Source organism: Mirounga leonina, unplaced genomic scaffold, assembly GCF_011800145.1.
Source record: "Mirounga leonina isolate KUSES-001 unplaced genomic scaffold, KU_Mleo_1.0 Mir_53, whole genome shotgun sequence".
Classification (NCBI taxonomy): domain Eukaryota; kingdom Metazoa; phylum Chordata; class Mammalia; order Carnivora; family Phocidae; genus Mirounga; species Mirounga leonina.
The window spans coordinates 12,654,253-12,675,840 of NW_023270807.1; the positions used below are offsets into that span (position 1 = coordinate 12,654,253).

Consider the following 21,588-nt stretch of genomic DNA (forward strand, 5'->3'; position numbering starts at 1 on the left):
AATAGAGAGTGGTGGGGATTACAGAATGCTTGCTTTGTTGAAAAGAGCAGACTTAGCTCATTTTGAGCTAAGAAGTAGAGTCAGGAGGTGATAATAATATAGTCCTTGAAGACTGTCCAAAATGTTTTAATTCTCACCATAATTCTGGGAAGTCAGTGGTAGCCTATGGGAAAATAGATTCAGTGATGCCAGTTCTACCAATCCTTTAAGAGAAGATAGGATGCAGATATTAAAGGTAAATTTTCCCTAATTTTTAAAGGCTAGCAATTCATTAAATTTAATAAAATAACATGGTACAGGATGAATAAAACCAACCTATAAATCTAGTTCACAGGTGGCCCTGTTGCAACTTCTGATCTAAAGATGTACCTTTTAGATGAAGCTGGTCTTCTTCGTATGCCCAACTTGAAGGCAGCCATGATTCCTGGAAGCCCCATGTTACTAAATGTGCACCTTTCTCAGGGCACTTACACTAGACTCTATGATTTTGAGGGAACAAGTTTTCTAGCCTTTGAGGATTAACATGATGCTCCATTCAGATTAGGTACCTATGAACAATTTGTGAACTTGGATTTAGTAGAAAAAGACTTGAAAAGATTTGGTTTTGCTTACATTTGAAGTCAATAAAAGGGGTTGGTGAGAAAGGTTCCAGACTCCAAGCCTGGGTAATGACAATAATTGCCTGGAAAAACAGTGTAGGTGGATCAAGCAGAAGGTTCAAGGGGAAGCTGAGACATTCAGTGTTTTATATTATACTCATTCAGACTCAAGAGCGTAAAGTACGTTTGGGTTTATTTTATTTCCACGTACAAGAAAGAATCTGGAGCTGGAACACCACCAGGAAGTCTTTATAGAATTTTTGTGCTTAGAGCTTCAATTCTATAACACAAATTAGAAGGAGGACTGAATGAGGGCACATACTGTCCTGTTCTAATATACTCAGTGAAGAAACTCTGTTTCCCGATATTCGTGAAAAAGAATAAAGATGGATTCATAATTCTTCCAAAGAAATCTCTTAGTTGACCTAACACAAGATTCCTGCTTGTTTATCTCACCTTAGTATTGGCAAATAAATAGCTGCTCTTAACAATTTTCGGTTTTTGCCACAGTGTTGAACCAAAGGAAGAAATTGGTATCATCAATATTAGCAACCTCATGGGAGAATTTGTCTGTGTTACCATTTTTGCAGCCTTGAAAGACTTGATGCATTTTCATTTTTTTCACTAAAATGGCTGATGCTCTATGCAGGAATGTTACTCAGAAAATTCGTGGATTTCAGAAAAATGACATAATTTTGTGGCTGGAGCTAAAATGTGATCTACAGTAGAGAAGAACTGCTGTGTCTTTAACAGAGCTAAATCTCATGGTTGGACTCAGTGGAATTTAAGGTATTTCTATCAAGTTTAGAGAGGAAAGAGGCAAGAAAAAATAATAGCCATTTATGGAGTGGCTGTGTGCTTTAAGTACATTCTTACTCCATTTAGTACACCCTGAAGAATAGCATGATTATACTTTACAAATGAGAAAACTGACTCCAAGATAAAGAAAACTTCCCAAGACTACAAAACTGGTAACTGTTAGGGTCATGGTTCCAGCCCAGGCTGGTCTGGCTCTAAAACCCATTCTCTCTCTACATGCTACCCACTGCTCATCTGGGGGTCTTGCATTCCAGTGGACTATCAGGGAAATTAAACTACTTGCTCCTGGTTCAGTCCTTTCTGTCTCCCTACAGCTCTTGGTGCATCATGGGCTTTGTTGCATCTCTGAAAGGCAGAGGAAGGCTGAAGACATCTCAGTAGCCATGGGGGCAGAGACTTGCTGGCTTATTCAACATTATTCTAGCCCTATCCAATGACTTCGAAGGACCTGAATGATACTCTGGATCTGATTAGAGATCAATTGACATCTGTTAATAAAGATCTATCTGCAAACAGACAAAACTACCCAAGTGGACAGCAGCCATACATAAAGTAGGATAAGTGTGTAGGACACCCAGTCAGCATGGACACATGGCAAGTGCCACGGCATTGAGATGGGACTGGAGAGTCTGCCTGCTGGGCTCTCATTTCACCAGCTGATCTAAAAGGAAGCAGCTACATTGGACAGCGCCTAGTAGGAGCCATGCTTTTCAAACCCCAGATCAAAGCTTCCCTGTTTCCTAAAACTGGACAAATTTCTCCTAAGACTGTGTAGTTTGAGGATTCATTAACTCCTGTGCTATCATTCAACATATGTGAATTCTGGAACCTGAGTTCCCAAGTCATTTGTTTAAAGAGTATATTGTCACCTGCACTAGAAAGTGCCACTCATCCCTCGATATCCACCCTCCTCTTCTGTTTATAATCCTGATATTTTGTTGGTCACAGGGCCACCAGGAACATTCTCAGACTCTCTTGCATCTGGTTGTGTCCATGCAGCATGTTTTCCAGTTGAATCTGGGATTAAGTGAAATGGATGAGTGCAACTTTTGGAGCCTGCCCTCACAGGCAGAGAGGCTCCCTGCCCTCCCCATTCCTCCATCCTGCTGCCTAAAACAAGACCAGCCACAAACTCAGGCACTGTTAATTCATGGCCCCATCTCACTTTTATTCACCATCTATTAAATGTTGACTATTGTACTGAGGTAAGACTGCTGACATGATGGCCACAGTTAACTACAAGGACATGGCAGCAAATGTTTCTTTCTCTTTGCTTCATGTATGCAGGGAATCTTAGCCCCTGTGAACATATTTTTGCAGTAATAGAATATTGAGTTGTTATTTTTTGTTTGTTTGTTCTGCATGTTTATTTGCTTTCGGGGTGGGGGCAGAATATTCTAGGTCCTGCATTTAACATCACTGAATTTCTCTTCCCAAGTTATTAAAAATTTGAAGAGGCATTAGGGCAGACTTTTCGGATAAAGGACATCTGCCTGTGCCTGTAAGTTCATCTCCTTCGCCCACAGACTAAGCAATTCCCCAGGGACTAGGGCTTGGATTCCTGATTTTAGATTCCTAGCTCTAGAAGACAATCAATACATGCCTGCTGAAGGGAATGTACTTTCTGAATACCCCAGGTGTAGTGCTAACATATACACCTTCCTTTCCCCAAGAACAATCTTGCTGAATGGCAATCTAATGACATCCTCCAGATGGTGGCCTTTCTATTTTGACTTCTTTCCTCTTTAAAAAGAAAAGGCAGAGGGATAACAAAAGACAATTAACAAGGTTATCTGGAGATGCTGGGACTCTGCACTGGGTCTGCAGGCCCTCTTCCTGTCTGGCTGGGATGAGGCAGCCCCCTCCTCTTTGATGGCTCTGCAGCATCAGCCTTGGTGTGGCCACAGTCATGCTACAACCAGAGAGGACTTCCCAGAGGACTGCCAGAGCAGGAGGATGAGTCACTCTTCTGCTTACAATGCTTGCCATGGCCCAATCCGACTGGACTCAAGCATAAGGTCCAACTCCTCCATAATGTGGGCCCAGCCTCTGTATAATCCAGCATCTACCCAGGTGCTACTTCTTCATAGCATCACCACTCTCTGATGCAGGCCCTCTTTCCACCCCCAGAAATACCCCCTCCTACTACTTCCATCTTTCCTACACCTATCAAACACCTACTTAAACTATAAAGCTGTAATTCAAGAGTTATCTCCTTGAGGAAGCCTTTCCTCATCATCCCAGACCACCCTATTATAGATTCCCAAAGCACACTAGGCTTACCCAAACCATAGCATTTTCTAAACTCTATGTATCTATTTACCACCTCTACTTCTCCATCAACCTGTGAGCTCCTTGATGGCAGGAGGCATGTCTCCATTCCTGAATTCCCAAGTATGGAATCAGTGCTTACTATCTAACAAGTGCTCCATCATCTTTGATAAATATGGGAGGAATGGATGAGATGCCTCACAGACATCAGTAATAATGTATATTCCAATAGCCCTTAACCTAAATCTATATCTTTTCTTTACATAAATAAGAAAATCCATAAATAAGACAGAGCATGAATTCAGGTCTTTTTGCTTCCAAAGACCAGGTTGCTTTCCAGTAAATCATTATACCTAGTTGCTTCTTGGTTCCACCTCCAAGAACTATGCAATGAGAATGTGAAAGAAAAATAAGCAAACTTTAAAAAGTCTCTATTGATTGGGTACATAATCTGGGGGAACACTTCTAACCTGAATTCCTCATTGAGAGAATACTTCCCACCTGCATCAAAGGGTTGGCATGAATAAGCATTCAATGAAAGAAGGCTCAGTCCTCTGAGGCTTACGTAAATGTTGATTGCTGTTAATAATAGGGTGTTATTTAAATATAGAATATTATTTTGCTGAGCACCATAAAGTATGGAGCGCTTCCTTACAATGTGAGAATATAAAATAGACCATCCACTAACCTGCTCATTAATAATTCAGATCTACTGCTTCTTTATTCAGGCAATGAATAGTAGCACTTTTAAGTTCAGTTCTTTTTTGTTTGTTTCAAGTATCACAGAACTGTTTACTAGTTTTATGACACAAGTTAATAAGCAGTCAGAGGTAGGTGCACATGGCAGGATACAAAGTTTTTAGGGCAAGAAGCCTATTAAGCAAAAGAGAAATTCAGCTCAGCTTGGGTAATTAATCTAATTTCCACCTATCTCTGCAGTTTTAAAATAGAAATGAGAAGTGAAGGTCAATATTGAAAGAACTGCAATTATAGTTTAGCATTACTGTGGTGAAAATAATCTATAAGCCCATTTAAAATTCCTGCTCAGAGAGAGGTGTTTAAATATATTTTGAAAAAATTAGGTTCTATGTTCAACCTCTCTTTACGTTAAATGGGCATCCTACCTTAAACTCCTGTATTCCTCCATACATACCTCTCTCTGACTGCTTATTAAACCTGGCCTTTTATCTGGAAACCCGAATCTTCACTTCCCTTTCAAAGAAGGTGGCCTAACTGCACGTTCAAGGATACTGAGAATTGGAGCCTATCATTCCTTTGTTAACACACATTTTCTTGATGTTACCGCGTGACAGTCTCTAGGAACACAGCGGTGGACAAAGGGAAAAGCCCCTGCCCTCATGAAGCTTGCATTTGGTAGGAGGGGATGGCTATAGACAATGACCCAATAAATAAACTCAGAGTATGTCACCTTGTGATTGTGCCATGAGAGAAAGCAAGGCAGGGCATGGGGTGAGAAGTGACCAGCAGGCTGTGTGCTCTTTTATTTTATTTTATTTATTTTAAGATTTATTTATTTATTTTAGAGAGAGAGAGAAAGAGAGCCACGGAAGAGTAGAGACAGAGGGAGAGGGAGAGAAAGAATCTCAAGCAGACTCCCCACTGAACGGGGAGCCTCACGTGGGGCTTGATCTCACAACGCTGCATTCATGACTTGAGCGGAAATCAAGAGTCAGATGCTTAACCAACTGAGCCACCCAGGCACCCCGGGCTGTGCTCTTTTAGATTGGGTGGTCAAGGAATGGCTCCATAACAGAGGAGCAAGCCAGGTGGACCACCAGGAGGAAGACCATTCCGAGCAGAGGGCACAGCAAACACAAGTTAAAGGGGATGCTTGGCACATGCAGGGAGCAAGGTAGTTTGAGTCAAATACAGAAGAGATGAGATGGACAAAGCAGTTGGGGCAAGGTCAGATGAACCTTGAGGACCACAGCAAGGACTTGGGCTTTGTTCTGAGATGGGAACCACTGAGCCTCTGAATTTTAGTCAAGTGGGGGCGGGGGGTTTCCAGACTCCTTCCCTTTCCATTAACTAAGTCATCTAGGCAACTTCCGAATGGCTTCCCTGCCCCCCCAACCCCAAGTGGCTGCACAGTGAGATACTTCCTGTTTGTCCAGACACCTCATTTCCTGCTGCTGCCTGCTCTCAAGAGGGGAACTGACCTAGGGACATCTGGACGAGAAAAGTCACAAAGCAGGGAAGAGACACAGCCTGACAACCACAGCATCCTTGCCACCTATCTGGGTCTGTGGCTCCTTGCTCCTTCACTGAGCCAGTGGCTTCCCACTCTGGTTCTGTGACCTCAGAGTATCACTGAGGAAGTGCAAAGTGGAGTGGAAAACTGCAGAGCAAGAGTCTGACATAATGATGGGCACATCTTACCCCGGCAAGATAACCCAAAACTATATAAGAAGTCTACTACTGGGGTGCCTGGTGGGGCTCAGTCGATTAAGTGTCTGCCTTCGGCTCAGGTCATGGTCCCAGGGTGCTGGGATCGAGTCCTGCATCGGGCTCCCTGCTCAATGGGGAGCCTGCTTCTCCCTCTGCCTGCCGCTCCCCCTGCTTGTGCTCTCTCTCTCTCAAATAAATAAATAAAATCTTAAAAAAAAAAAAAAAGACGTCTACTACTATTGAGCATGATGATGGTGGTGGTGATGAAGGCTAACTTTACTGGTGCCTGTTCTGTGTGCTAGCCACTGTGTTAAGTTTTTCATATACTTAAATGCATGTACTTCTCACCACCAATCGATGAGGGAAGTACTAGTATTTTCTTCCTTGTGCAGTTGAGGAAACTTGAAGCAAAGTATAAGTCTCCTTGCTCAAGGTCACACAGTCAGTAAGTGTCCGAGGAGCCAAATAGAGAATTCTCAGTAGGGTGTCTGATTTGGAGGCCGGGCTTGCTTCCTTCTCACTTGCCCCATGTCAGCGAAGGAGGCTTCTTTAGAGGTCGAAACAGCGTGGTCCTTTTTGGGAAAAATGAAATGGACTGGAATAAAGGCCAACACTGCACCATGACAGAGCACAGGCTTCTGTACCCAAGAGGACTGTTAATCTCCATGTCTCTGGAGTCTAGTGTGAGGCCTTGAACAAGGAAGGCACCCAATACATATTTGATGGATGAATGAATGAAAGAATTAATGAATAAAAGCACTTTGAACAGTGCCTGACAAATAGTAAGTACTCGATATACTGTTGCAATTATTAAGGGTGCTCATTGCTTGCCTTTGCTGTTCTAGGAAAGGGGGCCTGAGAGGACTGTCTTAGCAATACCTAAAGGCACAGGGAAGTCACAGAAGAGGAAATCAATTCTATTGGACGTACTATTGATCAGGCTACGATGATACCCCCGTGAGATCCTGCATCGTGAACAAAATACCAGTCCCAGCTTCCCCTTATGAACTGTGTGATCTTATTTACCTTGGAGGTGTCCTATAAAGCGGAGTTTTGCATAATTCGCAAAGCACTGCCCACGAGTCAAATACTATTATTGTGATTAACACTCTCACCACTGCTGCTCCACACTTCACAGATCACCCCTCTCCCTTGATGGAAAATATTCGGTGACACCAGGAAAGGAGCAAAAGGGCTGTCATGCCAGGTGTTATCAGCCTGTTGGTGAGCCCCTGGGTTTTCCAGAAGACTTTACTTTTTTTTTTCTCCCCGACGAGATGGCATTATTAGATTTTGAAACAAATTTTAAAATGAAATCCAGAACAAATGCTCTGCCTAGGAGTGTCACAATGTTAGATTTATTGAGAAAAGTAAAATGATCTCAACTACTGATTTCTATAAAAGGAGTACTCCTGCCTCTGATAAGAAATACAAGCCAAAGAGTTGTTTTGGACACTAGAAGAAATACTGCATATGAGTTCAATGTCTGATCCTCTAAGACTTACATCTTTGTTCCTAATAATTAATTAATGGCTTGTTAATTAATCCTTAGGAATATTTTAGTAGCAGAAGAATGAAGCAAACTGAAGTTTGAGTCCCAGTTCTTTCAAGTTCTAGCTGTGCAATCTGGTGCGAAAGTTTTGTTTCTCTGATCAGGAACCTGTTTCTAATGGGGCAAGAAAATAGACGCTTAGGTCTCTTATGGGGATGTCAAGGAATACCTGGTGTGTGCCTTGTGCCTGGCCTTTAGAAGTACTCAGTGAATGCAAGGAGCTGTTAGAATTTCTTCTTTTTTTTTTTTTTAAGATTTTATTTATTTATTCATGAGAGACAGAGAGAGAGAGAGGCAGAGGCAGAGGGAGAAGCAGGCTCCCCAAGGAGCAGGGAGCCCGATGCAGGACTCGATCCCAGGACCCTGGTATCATGACCTGAGCCAAAAGCAGACGCCCAACTGACCAAGCCACCCAGGTGCCCTGTTAGAATTTCTAAACTGCTTATCTTGATAACATATAATATTGATCTATGGAGATGAAAATCTCTTGGGGTTTACATCTATTGTCATGTTTAATGATCAACTTATTAAATGACTCCCCCAAATCAACTCTTTGATGCACAACAGGAACATTGCCCACTGATTCCTTTAGAACCACCTGAGATGGGGGGGGATATCTTACAACTAAGCAGCAAACTACCCTATTGTTGAGACAAGTAGAATATTAAGGAAAGTGCCATTTGGAGGGATGAAAGTTGGTCCATGGTCAATCTAACAGAGAAGGATAAATTCGCTAACATCATCTTTCTGGAAGCTGAAGGGTCAAGATCTTTTTGAAAACCTTTAAAAAATGTTCACAATTCAGTGCTGGCATATTGGATTCTGGAGAATGTAATTGGGCTACTGGACTATAAGAATGTACACATCCCTTTGGTTTATAATAATAAGAGAAAAGGCAATGGGTTTCTTAGTGTTTCCCCTGCCTGTAGGAATTGTTTAGACTTCTGTTCAGCCTTTTTTGCCAGGAACCTTCTCTAGACTCTTTTTTTTTTTTTTTTAATTATGTTCAGTTAGCCAACATATAGTACAGCATTAGTTTTTGATGTAGTGTTCAACGATTCATCAGTTGTATGTAACACCCAGTGCTCATCAGCACCGTCCCTGGACTCTTTATCCCCTGACAAGTTTAAGATCTAGTTAGACAGCCCAGAGTAGTACAGAAGAAACATTCCATGGTTGTGGAAGGGGGAAAAAGAAAAAGGAAGAAAAATATTTAGTATATATATGCAATACACCATATGTTTGTGTGTATGTTGTGTGCGTGTGTATGTGTGTATTTTCCACCTAGATACATTTAGTGAAAAGAGGACTATGAAAGCACATATAGTGAGTATTTTCTAGGGAAGGTCTAACTTGGTAGATATTTTATTCTCAACTACTTTTAAATTCTCCATTCTAGACAGAGTGGAGAGGACATAACTTTTACCCACTTGAAATCCTCATTATGGGCCACCCGGGTGGCTCAGTCAGTTAAGCGTCTGCCTTCAGCTCAGGTCATGATCTCGGGGTCCTGGGAATGAACCCCGTGTTGGGCTCCCTGATCCACAGGGGTCTGCTTCTCCTTTTCCCTCTGCTCCTCCCCTCTGCTTATGTGCTCTCTCTCTCGCTCTCTGTCAAATAAATAAATAAAAGCACTGGGTGTTATACTGAACTGATGAATCATTGAACATTATATCAAACCAGTGATGTACTATACCTTCGCGAATTGAATTTAAATTTAAAAAAATCTTCATTAAATGATGTTGCTTTTTTTTAAAGTTGTATTTGGAATGAGCTTAGATTTAGAGCTGGGAAGGGATACGTTCCCTTTACATAAAGAAATTCTAGGCCAGGCGTGGGTTGGAGAGTTTATGACCTCCCTGGAAAGCTGAGCTGCTCACCACAAAGTCATGATGCCTCTTAAGCTTACAATCTAAACAGATCAAATGATAACAAATGTTTCAAATGTCATTTTCTTTCTTATTGTCAATTTTAAGCTTCATCAGAAAGTACTAAAACAGGCTATTATAAGTTATGGATAGTTGTATTTGAACAGAATCAGATGCAAATGGTACTCCCATTTTTACACTCAGATCTATTGCTTTAGGAGAATGAGTTAACAAGGATGTTGTGGCATCCTTGTTGTTGCTCAACAAATCTGACACTTAGGTTAGAGGTAGAAACTGTCAGTGTCTCAGTTACTTTCCAACAGTTAAAAGACTCTTTAAACAGATAAGTTTTTAGTTGACTTTCCTGCTTGACAATGTCTTTAGTTGAATACTGTACCTTGTCATCTCCTAACATGACAGGTGGCTGAGAAATCTGTCTGTTAACCTTCTCAAGGAGCATCTGTCACTTGCATAAAATCACTTCTTCCCACTCTGTGAAAGATGTTTGCTACTTTCTTCAGAAAATATTCAATATGGCCCTTTAAGAATGTTAAGTTTCTTAAAGTATTTTTAGGGTTAATTTCTAATGTTCAGTTTTGCATTATTCATTTATTTTCAAAAATGGCCTCAGTTCCGGTCCATTTTATTATCAGAGAAATAGCAAATTTTTTAAAAGATTTTATTTATTTGAGAGAGAGTGAGCATGTATGGGGGGGAGGGGCAGAGTGATAGGGAGAGAAGCAGACTCCCCACTGAGTGGGGAGTCCAATGCAGGCTCGATCCCAGGACTCTGAGATCATGACCTGAGCTGAAGGCAGATGCTTAACAGACTGAGCCACCCAGGCGCCCTGAGAAAGAGCAAGGTTTTGTTTTGCTAGAGAGGTAAGATCTGTTATGAACATGCCAACCCACCCACCCTCCCATACACTCCCTTTTGGTTTTCAGAAACTAAAGGTGGACAGATATATGAAACAAATGCCGTTTAATATTATAGCCATCCATGACAGTATGAGAATTTCTGTTAACATTTTGGTTACTCCATGTTACCATGAATACTCTAGAAGGTTTCAATTTTTGAAATTAAATCATGTACAGCTCGAAGTCATCTAAGTTACCAAGTGAGCACAATGGTTTCTGAAGACTCTGAAAGAGCTGTAGAGCTCTGTAGAGCCATAAGGTCATGGCTGCGATCAGACCTTCCACCCAGCATTGTGTTCGTGAGAAGCATGAGAAATAGGCACGAGGCTTGAGTGGTTCCCCTGACAAATACTCATAGCATTTCTTCCAAATCAATCCGTGAAACCCATCACCCACATATTCACTTGTGTCACTTGTCTCTCCTCAAAGTACAGTAGAAAGTGTATCATACCAGCTCTGCTCCATCCTTCTCCTCCTACGACTCCCGCCAAACAAAACAAGTAATTTGAAATTTCCAGTGGTTCAAAATGACAGAGATTTCATTGTATTAAGTGGCCTCGATGTGCTGGTTTCTTACATAACTCACACAACAGCATGACACAGACCATGAGTCAGTCACCTCATACTATTACGTGAAAAGGAAAACAAAATACACAAAGCACTGAGCATTTTTCTCAGCATGATTATCATGTGTCCAGAAAAGTTAAGAGATTTGCCCAAGGTTACATGGATTGGAAGGATACTGGCACATTTTTAAAAGCAGAGGAGAGAAAATAGGAGTTATGAGTTACCTTAAAAGGCCCTGGCCTTTCAGAAATGGGGGGTGAGGGGAAGTCCTATAGCAATCCTAAGATTCCAAGCATAGGAAGAATTATTATGCAGAGAACAAGTTTCTGCTTATATTACTTCCTCACCCCAGAGAACCAACATGCATTAAATGTAGCATGAGGAAATCTGCTTAAGCACAGTTTCTAGAAAGGAGCATCTTTTAAAAATATACATAATGACATAAAATAGTAATAGCCTCAGTAGGTCCCTGAAATGAATGAATGGTTGAAATAGGCTAAATGAGGGGCTGGGTAAAATAGAAGAACTTCAAATAAGATAGCCTCTCTTTGCATTTACTGTTCCCCCTACTGGAATGCTTTGCCCTCAGATCTATACATGGCTCTCTCACTCATTTCATTTAGATGTCTGAATGACATTGGAACAATGACATTTAACAAACTGCCACCTCTTGCAACAACGTGGATGGAACTAGAAGGTATTATGATAAGCGAAATAAGTCAATCAGAGAAAGAATTATCATATGATCTCACTGATATGAAGAATTTGAGAAACAAGACAGAGGACAATAAGGGAAGGGAGGGAAAAATGAAACAAGATGAAACCAGAGAGGGAGACAAACCATAAGAGACTCTTAATCTCAGGAAACAAACTGAGGGTTGCTGGAGTGGAGGGGGGTGGGAGGGATGGGGTGGCTGGGTGATGGACATTGGGGAGGGTATGTGCTATGGTGAGCACTGTGAATTGTGTAAGACTGATGAATCACAGACCTGTACCCCTGAAACAAATAATACATTATATGTTAATAAAAAAATAAACTGTCACCTCTCAGAAATGGTTCCACTGGCCATCCATTCAAAAAGTGGTCAGTGGAATTTCTGGAGAAAGACAAATATGGCAGAACTCTATTTTCCTGATTTCCTCCTCTTTTTGTTACTATTGCTCTGGCAGCTTTAGCAAAATTTAGGAAATCGGAGCTCAAAGGACCCCCAAAGCAACTCCCCTTCCAACAATTTATCCTCCCTCTGCTTCATTTTTCTTCATAGCCCTTATTATACCTGAAATTACAGAATACATTTATCTGTTTACTAGTTGATTATCTACCTCCCCTGTTAAAACATACACTCCATGAGGGCAGGGATGTCTGTCTTGTCCACCTCCCAGTGCCTAAAGCATTGCCTGGCTCGTAGTTAAGTGCACATACACATGTTTTTGAAGGAATGAACAAATCTCTAGCTCCAACAGTCTTTGAAACTTTTGTTCTTCTAATAAGACCTATCACGCCTTCTGCCTGTTTCCCAGTGAGCAGAAAGGAGCTTTGTGAGCCCCTTGTCCCCCATATGAATGTCCTTGAACAAAAGACTGGATCCATGGAATATGAAACAGAAGCCCTCTAGCCCAGAAAGGAGGCATCCACCTCTTTTCCATAGGGGAAGCTTTCATTGCAGAGGAGGGATGGCCCCAGGCTAGGCTGCCCCAAGGGGAGGGAGAACATTCTTCTGCAGGCTGCCTCTGCAGCTCTGGGAAGGCACCCACCGTGGCCAGCAGCGGAGAAGAGTGTTTATCATTGGCTGGGAACCAGGTGGAAGAACTGCAGGTGTGGTGAACTGGTCAAAAAATGTTGGGTGAGTCTCAACATTTCTGACAGCTTGGAGACACTGCTTCTAAATTGCATATGCCAAATCTTCATTTGGGGGATATGGGTCAAAGTGTTTAAGCAGAGGTTACTTTAGGTAATTCTTCCCTGACCCCACCTGCATCCATCTGAGCCTAGAAGAGACAAGATCCTGACTTTATAGGATAATCTGTGTCTGGGCTCCATTCCCACCGGCCAAGTTCTGGGCTTGGGGCCTGGGCACTGTCAATATTTTTAAAAGTTCTCCAGGGGATCCCAATGGTCAAGCAGGGTTAAGAACCACTGGACTAAAGCAAAATATAAATTTCATTACCCATATCTGGAGCCCTTTCATTTTTTCGAAGGATTTGGCTCCATGTGGAGGAGGAAGACCATTCTCAGAAATATGGGAAGAATACCGTACAAAACCAACCCTACACACGTATACACACACACATACATAATCTACCTTTCATCCTATCATTTTCCTTCTATTGGGAGGGCTTCATATTTCTTCCTCTGTCTGAGCATTCTTATGCCATAAGACAGACAGCTAAGTTCATACCACCACCAATGGAGTATCTGGAGAAAGACAAATATGGCAGAACTCTATTTGCCTGATTTCCCCCTCTTTTTGGTACTATTGCTCTAGCAGTTTTGATGAAATTTAGGACACTGGAGCCCAAAGGGACCTCAATGCAACCAGCTGAGATCCCCCATTGAGGATAAGGTCTTCTAAGTTGCAATAGGATGTTAGATTTGCATATGTCTCCACTCCTTTCAAATAAACCACTGCACTTGTGAAGAGTGCTTGCTGGTTGCATAACCCTGGTGTGGTTGCTTTCCCAAGGGCACTACCTGTATAAAGGGAGAGTCTGTAAAACGCAAGAAAGCCTGAGATCAAGCAAGCCGGATTGCAGGCATGTGAGACAATGCCCCCCGCCCCAAGTGCTTCCCTTTTCTCTAACACTAAATATTAAAGACTTTGAAGAAAGGAACTCCTGGCTCCATCATGTATAAAAGATTGGTAATTAATGAAATTTACCTTTGGAGAAACTTCGGTGCCAGAATTTTACATTTGAACATCTCTTCCTGACAAGAAGCAATGCTCACTTCTAAACAAGGAACATGTGGTTTTTCTCAACAAACCTCTTTGGCCTGCCTTAGTTTGTGCATTTTTTCCCCTTTTTTAATAAGCACAAAGTAGATCTTTGCTTGATAATAATGTCACCGTTTTTTTTTTTTTTAAGATCTTATTTATTTATTTGACAGAGAGAGACACAGCAAGAGAGGGAACACAAGCAGGGGGAGTGGAAGAGGGAGAATCAGGCTTCCTGCCGAGCAGGGAGCCCGATGCGGGGCTCGATCCCAGGGCCCTGGGATCGTGACCTGAGCCGAAGGCAGATGCTTAACGACTGAGCCACCCAGGCGCCCCAATAATGTCACCATTTTACATTAAATGTCTAAAAGGAAGTGCTGTGTTTTCTAAGTTGCTAGTGTGTGTGCATGTGTGTGTATGTGTGTGTGTGTGTGTGTTTGGGGATTTGGGAGGGAAAGGAGGTTCAGTGTCCTGGATTATCACTGTAAACTCAGCTGGAGTTAAGACATTCCAGTTAACTGGCAAAAGGAAACTATCACCTTCAGAGGATGTCTAAAAAGATGACGGGGACAGTTACAGCTAGAGCTAACAGTTATTGAACACTAAATACGTGTCAGGCACTGTGTTAATTATCTCACATGTATAATTTTCTTTAATCCTTCTACCAAGCCAATGAGGTAGAAACTACTATTATAGCTACATTACAGGTGAGAAAATAAGGCACAAGAAAGATTAGGTAACTTGCCGCAAAGAAACAAATCCACTGTGATTCAGTGGTGTCTAGCAGTAAAGACATCTAACACATCTTTCTGGGGAGAGTCTTGCCAGAAAAACCCATACATTTCTGATGAACAGTGTCAGCTGCGTTATAATCTGGCCCTGACTCACTCCCCGGTTTCCCATCCAATCCCTCACAGAGAACCTACTGCAGTCAAATGCATTGACTCACCCGACTGCAAAATGGAATGCTTTCCATCCCTGTGCCGCCCCTCTTCTGTATCAAAATCTACCCACCTTTAAGTGCAAGCATCACTTTCTCCACAAAGCCCTCCCAGCCACTCAAGGACAATCAGCTGTAGGAATGTTGTGTCCCCTTAATTCCACAAAACACTCCATCTTTAAGAAATAGCATATGTCTTTATCACAGACCCATCTGTCATACAAGCATATTTTTAAGCTCCTTCCTGAATAAGCACAATACCTGGCATATTGCAGATCCTGAATAAAAATGTTCTCACTATCATTTCTTGGACTAAAAAAAGTTCAGATCATCTTATGACGTTTGCAGAGCACGCATGTAATCAACAGATAACTGTTAAGGACAGAGGGGAACTAGGAAGTTTGACTCGGCAGACACATAATTCTGTACCAGCAGTTGCTGGAAGATGTCTCTCTATCCAGCTACCTGCACGGGACTGGAAGTTGGTTTTAAACCGGAGGGGCTTTCATGGCTGCTCTCTCTCCTGGGGTGCTTACGGCAGGTCTGACCGGCAGCACCGGGGGTCCCTGCACGCACGTTTCCATTTCGGACACAATCATAGGCAGCACCAAACCATGCTATCCTAATTTTCCGAACCTCAATATGACAGGTGGTAGACACAGGCACAGCACCAGCAGAATTGGTAAACACGGAGCCACACATTTGAAATATTCAGGAACAACAAACCGGATTCTTGAATCCATGTCAAGAGAGGGTTCGAAACCGCAGTCCTGAATGACAGAGCCAAGTGTTAGGCTGGTGATATGCTAGTGAACGCATAAATCCCCACCTGCCAAGCCCCGGGGTGTCACCTACACACACTCAACAATGCAGAATGCAGGGTTTTCCTTTGAGTACAGACTAAGGTGAAGGCGGAAAATGATTATGCACTGTAATTCCCCTTTGCTTCCTCCTGTTACACAATGAGTAACTGTCCTTTCTCTGTGTGAACTGTTCAAGTAAGAGGCTTCTGCTAGCTCTTCTTTGCCATACGAGAGAAGAAAGCAAAATCCCCATTTTCCAAGCATGGACTCTTTTTCATAATATAAAACCAAATGAGGAGGGAAAAAAAAGACCGACTATCATCAGGGGACAATTACCTAGACAATTAAATGATTGCTGCAGACAATCTGTGGGGACCAACAGCCTGGAGTCCTACATCTTAAGATGCCAAATTTATTTATGGCTGAACTTTCTTGATGGACAACTGCTGAGGGAAAATGACTTGCTTCCTTTGCCTGACAAAGAAAATTTCAGCAGCTGCTCTGCAACTTTGATTTCCAGAGAGCTAGAGATTGAACCTGTCATCTGTAGGACAGCTTTTGTTCCACTGGAAGACCACATCATGCATGGCACAGTGCAGTGACGGGCCCTGAAGGGCTTACTGTCCCACTCTCAGGGTGTCCTGGGTGCGACGTTTATTATGTGTGCTTTCTTCATTGAATACCCCTCTCAACACTACGGACTGGCAAATTCTCCTTACTGACACACAGATACGAGACTACGAAAACATGTCTACTATGAAAGGGATGCCTGGGGGTGGGGGTGGGGGTCACCTAATAGAAGAGACAAGGAAAAAAAAAACCAGACAATGGTGGACCTTATCACATTCGAAATTCATGTGCCAGTCCCTCTTCTAACTTATTCTAATTAAACACAGGCATGCACTCCCCACTTGCATTCCTAGCGCAGACTGTGAGCTGAAAACTATTAACCAAAGTCCTGCCTGTCTCCTTAAGCGAAAAAAGGCTCTGCCGAGCAGCTTCACTACCAGCAACAATGAAAAGGAAGATTGCAGGTGCATACCTTAACCTCCTGATTGGTAAAGACCTCGACATCCACCACACAGGCAACCAGAGTGGAAACATCACAGTCCATGCTAGGGGCTGGCATTCCCCCTCCTGAATTTTCAATCAAGAGCTAGGCGACCTCAGAGCTGTGCGTGATGGGAAGAGCCTCCAGGTGGATGTGGCCGTGGCCGGCCCCGGGTGCCGCCTCGCCCTGGGGATCGCCGGCGCTCGGCACCTGGAGCCCGCTCCCTCTGCACGCACGCAGCCCGCGTCTGAGGCTGCACAGCAGACTAATGAACGGCCCCGGCTCTCTCATGGCAATGACATCACCACCAAGACTGACACAAGCTGAAGCTATTTTTTCCCCCCCAAGCCTTTTATCTCTAGGCAGTGCAGTGGAGCAAATTGAACATGATTATGTGCTAAATCTGAACTCAGACTAAATCAATTCAGGCGGCATTCGCTAGGAACTGAGTCATAGCTGTTGTTTCAGCCGAGTGCTTATGTTTGCAAAAAGCAAGGGGGAGAATCTGACACGAGAGGCTCTGCTTCGGGAGGGTGGGTAAATAATTCTGCAGATGAGCCTCCTGAGGTTAAGGTGTGACAATTTTCTGCCTCAGAGATGAGCAGGAAGTTGAGGCATTTTGCAAATTGCTTGGCTTCTGCTCATTGCCCTGTGCCGCTAAGCAGCCACACGTGTTCTGGACATCCTAATGCATCCCAGGCACGGGCTGAATAGAAATCCATTCTTGGAGTGACTAAAGAGCTGGTCGTCAGTCATTTAGGCGGCCTGGTAGGAGAAGATTAGGTTTGTAAAATTCTATTTGAAGCACGTAAGTGCAGACCAGCAACTCTAAAAGCACCCTTCCAAGCACGAGATTTCAGACTATCTCCAAGGTCATTCAAACCAAAAGCAATCGTGGAAAAGGAGTTACAGCAAACGTCTCATGCGGGGACAGATGGCAGAATCTAATGGGCAAATGCACTGATGTGGGTCACTGTCAGAGCCTCGGGGCTCTATTTCGCCTGAGACTTTGAACGTGTCTGGTTGCTTTTTCTGGTTTCTCTTCCTGATTGTGAATCATTGAGGGGCAGGGCCATGGATAATTCATCTTTGTATCTGAGACTTGAGCAGAGTGGAGAGAGAAGGCAATAATTGTTTAATGAATGAATCAACTAAACAGGAATAGCCTTCTTTGACGGCAGGGATGAGCAAAGAGAAATTATCAGATGAGTTTTTATTTTATCATTAGTTTTGTAAAAGTCCCAGTAGAACTCACTAACATTCTCGCAGGATTTGTTCCCCCTGGGAATGCGGTGGCATCTTTGGTGGCCATGAGAGCATCAGATTGGCACCTTTCTAACACATGATTGGACAAAGTGTTCCAATTTTGCAGGCAGATGAGAAAGGTGACTTTTCAGACCACAAGTACAAGTTTTGTGGTTGGTCCTCATTGGATTACAATTGGACCTAGTGTCCGTTCCCCTTCAGTAAGAGATTTCCCATGCTAAATGAAAGCAGTCCACAAATACAAATATTTAGACTGATGAAATTTTGTGGGTGTGTCTGTCTGTGTGTATCTGTGTGTGTCTGTGTGGCACTTACTATGATGTCCAGGCCACTATGGGGAATATGAAGTTATATACGCAGATAATTTAACTAACACTTACTGAGTGATGACTATATGCAAAGCTCTGCACCAGATGCTCTTAAGGGTAAAATGATGAATAAGCAAAATTCACTATCCTCATGGGGCTTAAAATCCAGCGGAGGAGATAAGACATGGAGACAAACATCTATACAATGAGCCAGTGGCCGTCGAGATGGTGGCTGAGGAGCTACGGACAGCATTTAGTGGCAACCCTGGAGGAAGAGCAATGGATAATGAAAGCAGCTGTGGCAGGTGAGCATCAAGAAGGAGGACATGGCCTCTGCTCTGATCTTGCAACATGGGTAAGGCTACGGTAGACAGAGAAGGGGTAGACAGAGAAGGTGAGGGGAGCCCATCAGACAGGGGCAGCAGACTAGAAGTGCTCAGACCAAAAAAAGAATAGGTTATTTGAGGGGCAAGGCATACTGAAGCTCAAATTTGACTGTAGCCAGGGGTAGACAAGGGAACAAGAGACAGATGACTCAAAGCCTTGAGGGATCCTTAGTGTCTACCCAGTTGCCCATGGAATGCCAGGAAAAGTTTTTGAGAACATATATGGAGCTTATATATACATAAATATAGCCAAAATGTAAAGTATATACAAAGATGAATATAATTTTGAATACCATCGACATCTGTTCAAGAGGCAAAACAGACATCACTACTCTTTCCATATGCCATGGCGTATGCTAAAATTGACTTTTGTAAAATTTCACACCAGCGGCGTGCTGGTAAGTGTCTAACAATCAGCTCGCTGAAAAGAAAAGCCCAGGGTGTAGTGTTTGCTGATTTCTGTGGTGTAAATATTCTTATCAGGGCTGATTGCAAGCAACTAATATGAAGTCACTTGAATGTGAAGTTGGGAAGCGATGCCTATGGTCTGTTCACATCAGCTGATTGAGCTGCCTGCAGCGGACCACTGTTTCAGTCCTGAAAACACTTCATCTGCAGAGGTTAGGTCCAGCATGCATGTCCAGAGCCCAACAAGGAACAGCAGGGCAGTAGGAACAACGCATTGTAATCACTGGGATCTGTGCATTCTTTCACACTTTCTATGTAGGAAAGAGCTAGAAAGGACTCACATATGTTATTTCAAGAAAAACAGCCGTGCTATGATAAGTCTTGGCAGGAGGACATTAGTCTATCCAGGAGGCAGAGACCCACTCAAAATTGTAACGTAAGTATTTTTTTCTGATGCATCCTTAGTTTCTCCATTCTGATTTGTTTCTGCACTGGAGATTCCTTCCTGTGCTCCAGAAACCACTAACTTTATGCTTTCCTCTCTTAAAACTCTTTTCAAGGATACAGCTATCAACTCATTTATATTAGCATGAAATGACTGATAACTCAGAGTATTACCCATCACAGAGGAATCTGTATTTTAACAAGGGGACCGAGTATTAAGTTGAGTAAATAGTGTTTTTAGGGTGGAATTATATGCATTGAGAGCATATGGTGATTCTAAAATAAAATTATTGGGCTTTTAAAATAGGTTGGTTCAACAAATTGGATATACAATACAATTCAATTGCCTCTACAAAAGCAGTCATTTTCCTATAGACCAGAGCTCCTAAGGGGCTTCCATGTTAAAATAGTGTCCTGTTTCTCTAGACAGAGTGTACTTTTTATAGCTGGGAGATGACTGACAGGCTTGGAGGTGTCTGAGGTATGTATATAAGCACGCTGGCTAATGACTATAAGGCCCTACATACCCTGGCTCCTACCCACTCTCCATCTCATCTCATACCATTTTTCCCTGTGCTCTCCATGTCCCAGACCCACGGGTTTTCTCTGCATTCCAAAGAAGCACCTAGTTCCTTCTCATCTCAGGGCCTTTGTACTTTGCTATTGCCTTTGTCTGAACATATCCAGATCTCTTCATGGCTGGATCCTTCCTATCATCCATCTCTCAGCTCAGATACCATCCCCTTGGAGAAACTCTCCCTGATCACGTAAAATAAAATGTGTACACAAACATACGCATGCACGTGCACACACACACAGAATCAATCCCTATCCCAGCATCTTCATTTTAATTTTATTCATAGCACTTTTCATTCTCTGAAATTACTGTTCACTTTTTAATTTATTGTTTGTTCCTCCAACTAGAATTTAATCTTCACAAAAGCAGAGATTTTGCCTATTCTGTTCACTGCTTTTCTCAAGGGCTAGAAGAGTGCCTGACACTTAGGAGGTGTTCTATTAAATATCTGATGCATGAATGGATAAGTAAATGGATGAATGCATCTTAAAAGACAAGTAGAGGGACTCAACCCAAAAGAGGTGCCTTCTGATCTAGGAGTTTTAGGAAGGTCCTTGCAGGAAGGTATATGGGCATAGAAGTTCTGTGATCACCCCCTTTCCTGACAGCTGAATCCTGGCACAGCTCTGCTCAGGAGCACCCTTCCCAGCAGAAGTGGCCATAAAATCATACAATTCATCCAAACCACTGCTCTTCCAATGACTGACCATGTTAAGAAAAGGGATGCAACATGATGCAGACCCTTTAGACAAAGATCACTTTCCTGCCCCTCTGGCCAGGCAATTCTTACAGTCACCTCTAAGTAGGCAGGAGGAGATGTGCATCTTTTAATCCAGAGGCAGAAGCCAAATCTGCCTTGCTAATAAACACAGATATTCCCATGAAAGCTATGGGATGTCAAAGGCTTTGCTCCTCTACATGTCTTTTGGTATCACTTGTTTTTAATATTTACCATCGAAAACCTCAAACATATTCAGAACTAGAAGGGATATAATAATAAGCCTTCACATACCCACCAGTCAGATGCAAGAATAACTTTTTTGGGGGCCAATCTTGCTTCTTCTCTGCCAGTAGGTTTCAGAGTGTGGTCCCCACCAACAGCATCAGCATCATCTGGAAACTTGCTAGAAAGGCAAATTCTTGAATCCCACCCAAGACTGAATGAGAATCTCTGGAGGCGAGGCTGGTATCTGTATTTTAATAAGCCCTCCAGGTGATTCCAATGCAAAGCCAAGTCTGAGGATCACTGCTTCATGTCCCTACTCACTCCCAGTTATTTTGAAACAGATGTCTGACCCTATCACCTGTAAATATTTCAGTATATATCTCGAAAAGATAAGGGTTCCTCTTTGGAAATCACAATACCTATCATCACACAACCCAAAAGAAAGACTACTTCCTCAGTTTATCATCAAATATCCTGCCAGTGTGCACATTGCTCCAAACTACCAATATTCTCTTTTTTCTCA

The 21,588-nt window shown here is 42.7% G+C and overlaps 1 protein-coding gene across 5 annotated transcripts in view; it reads right to left on the reverse strand.

Annotated features, from left to right (window-relative positions):
- The window catches only part of RCAN2 (regulator of calcineurin 2), a 267,426-nt gene that overhangs the window by 81,719 nt on the left and 164,119 nt on the right, over positions 1 to 21,588 (reverse strand). Inside the window, exon 1 of one of the 5 annotated variants that reach the window (XM_034991420.1) lies at positions 16,722 to 16,823. The exons of the other annotated variants lie outside the window; for them this stretch is intronic. Coding sequence (XP_034847311.1) covers positions 16,722 to 16,808 — 87 coding nt within the window. The 5' untranslated portion in view covers positions 16,809 to 16,823. Of the gene's footprint in view, positions 1 to 16,721; positions 16,824 to 21,588 lie in introns of those variants that run through there. 5 annotated transcript variants of the gene reach the window in all.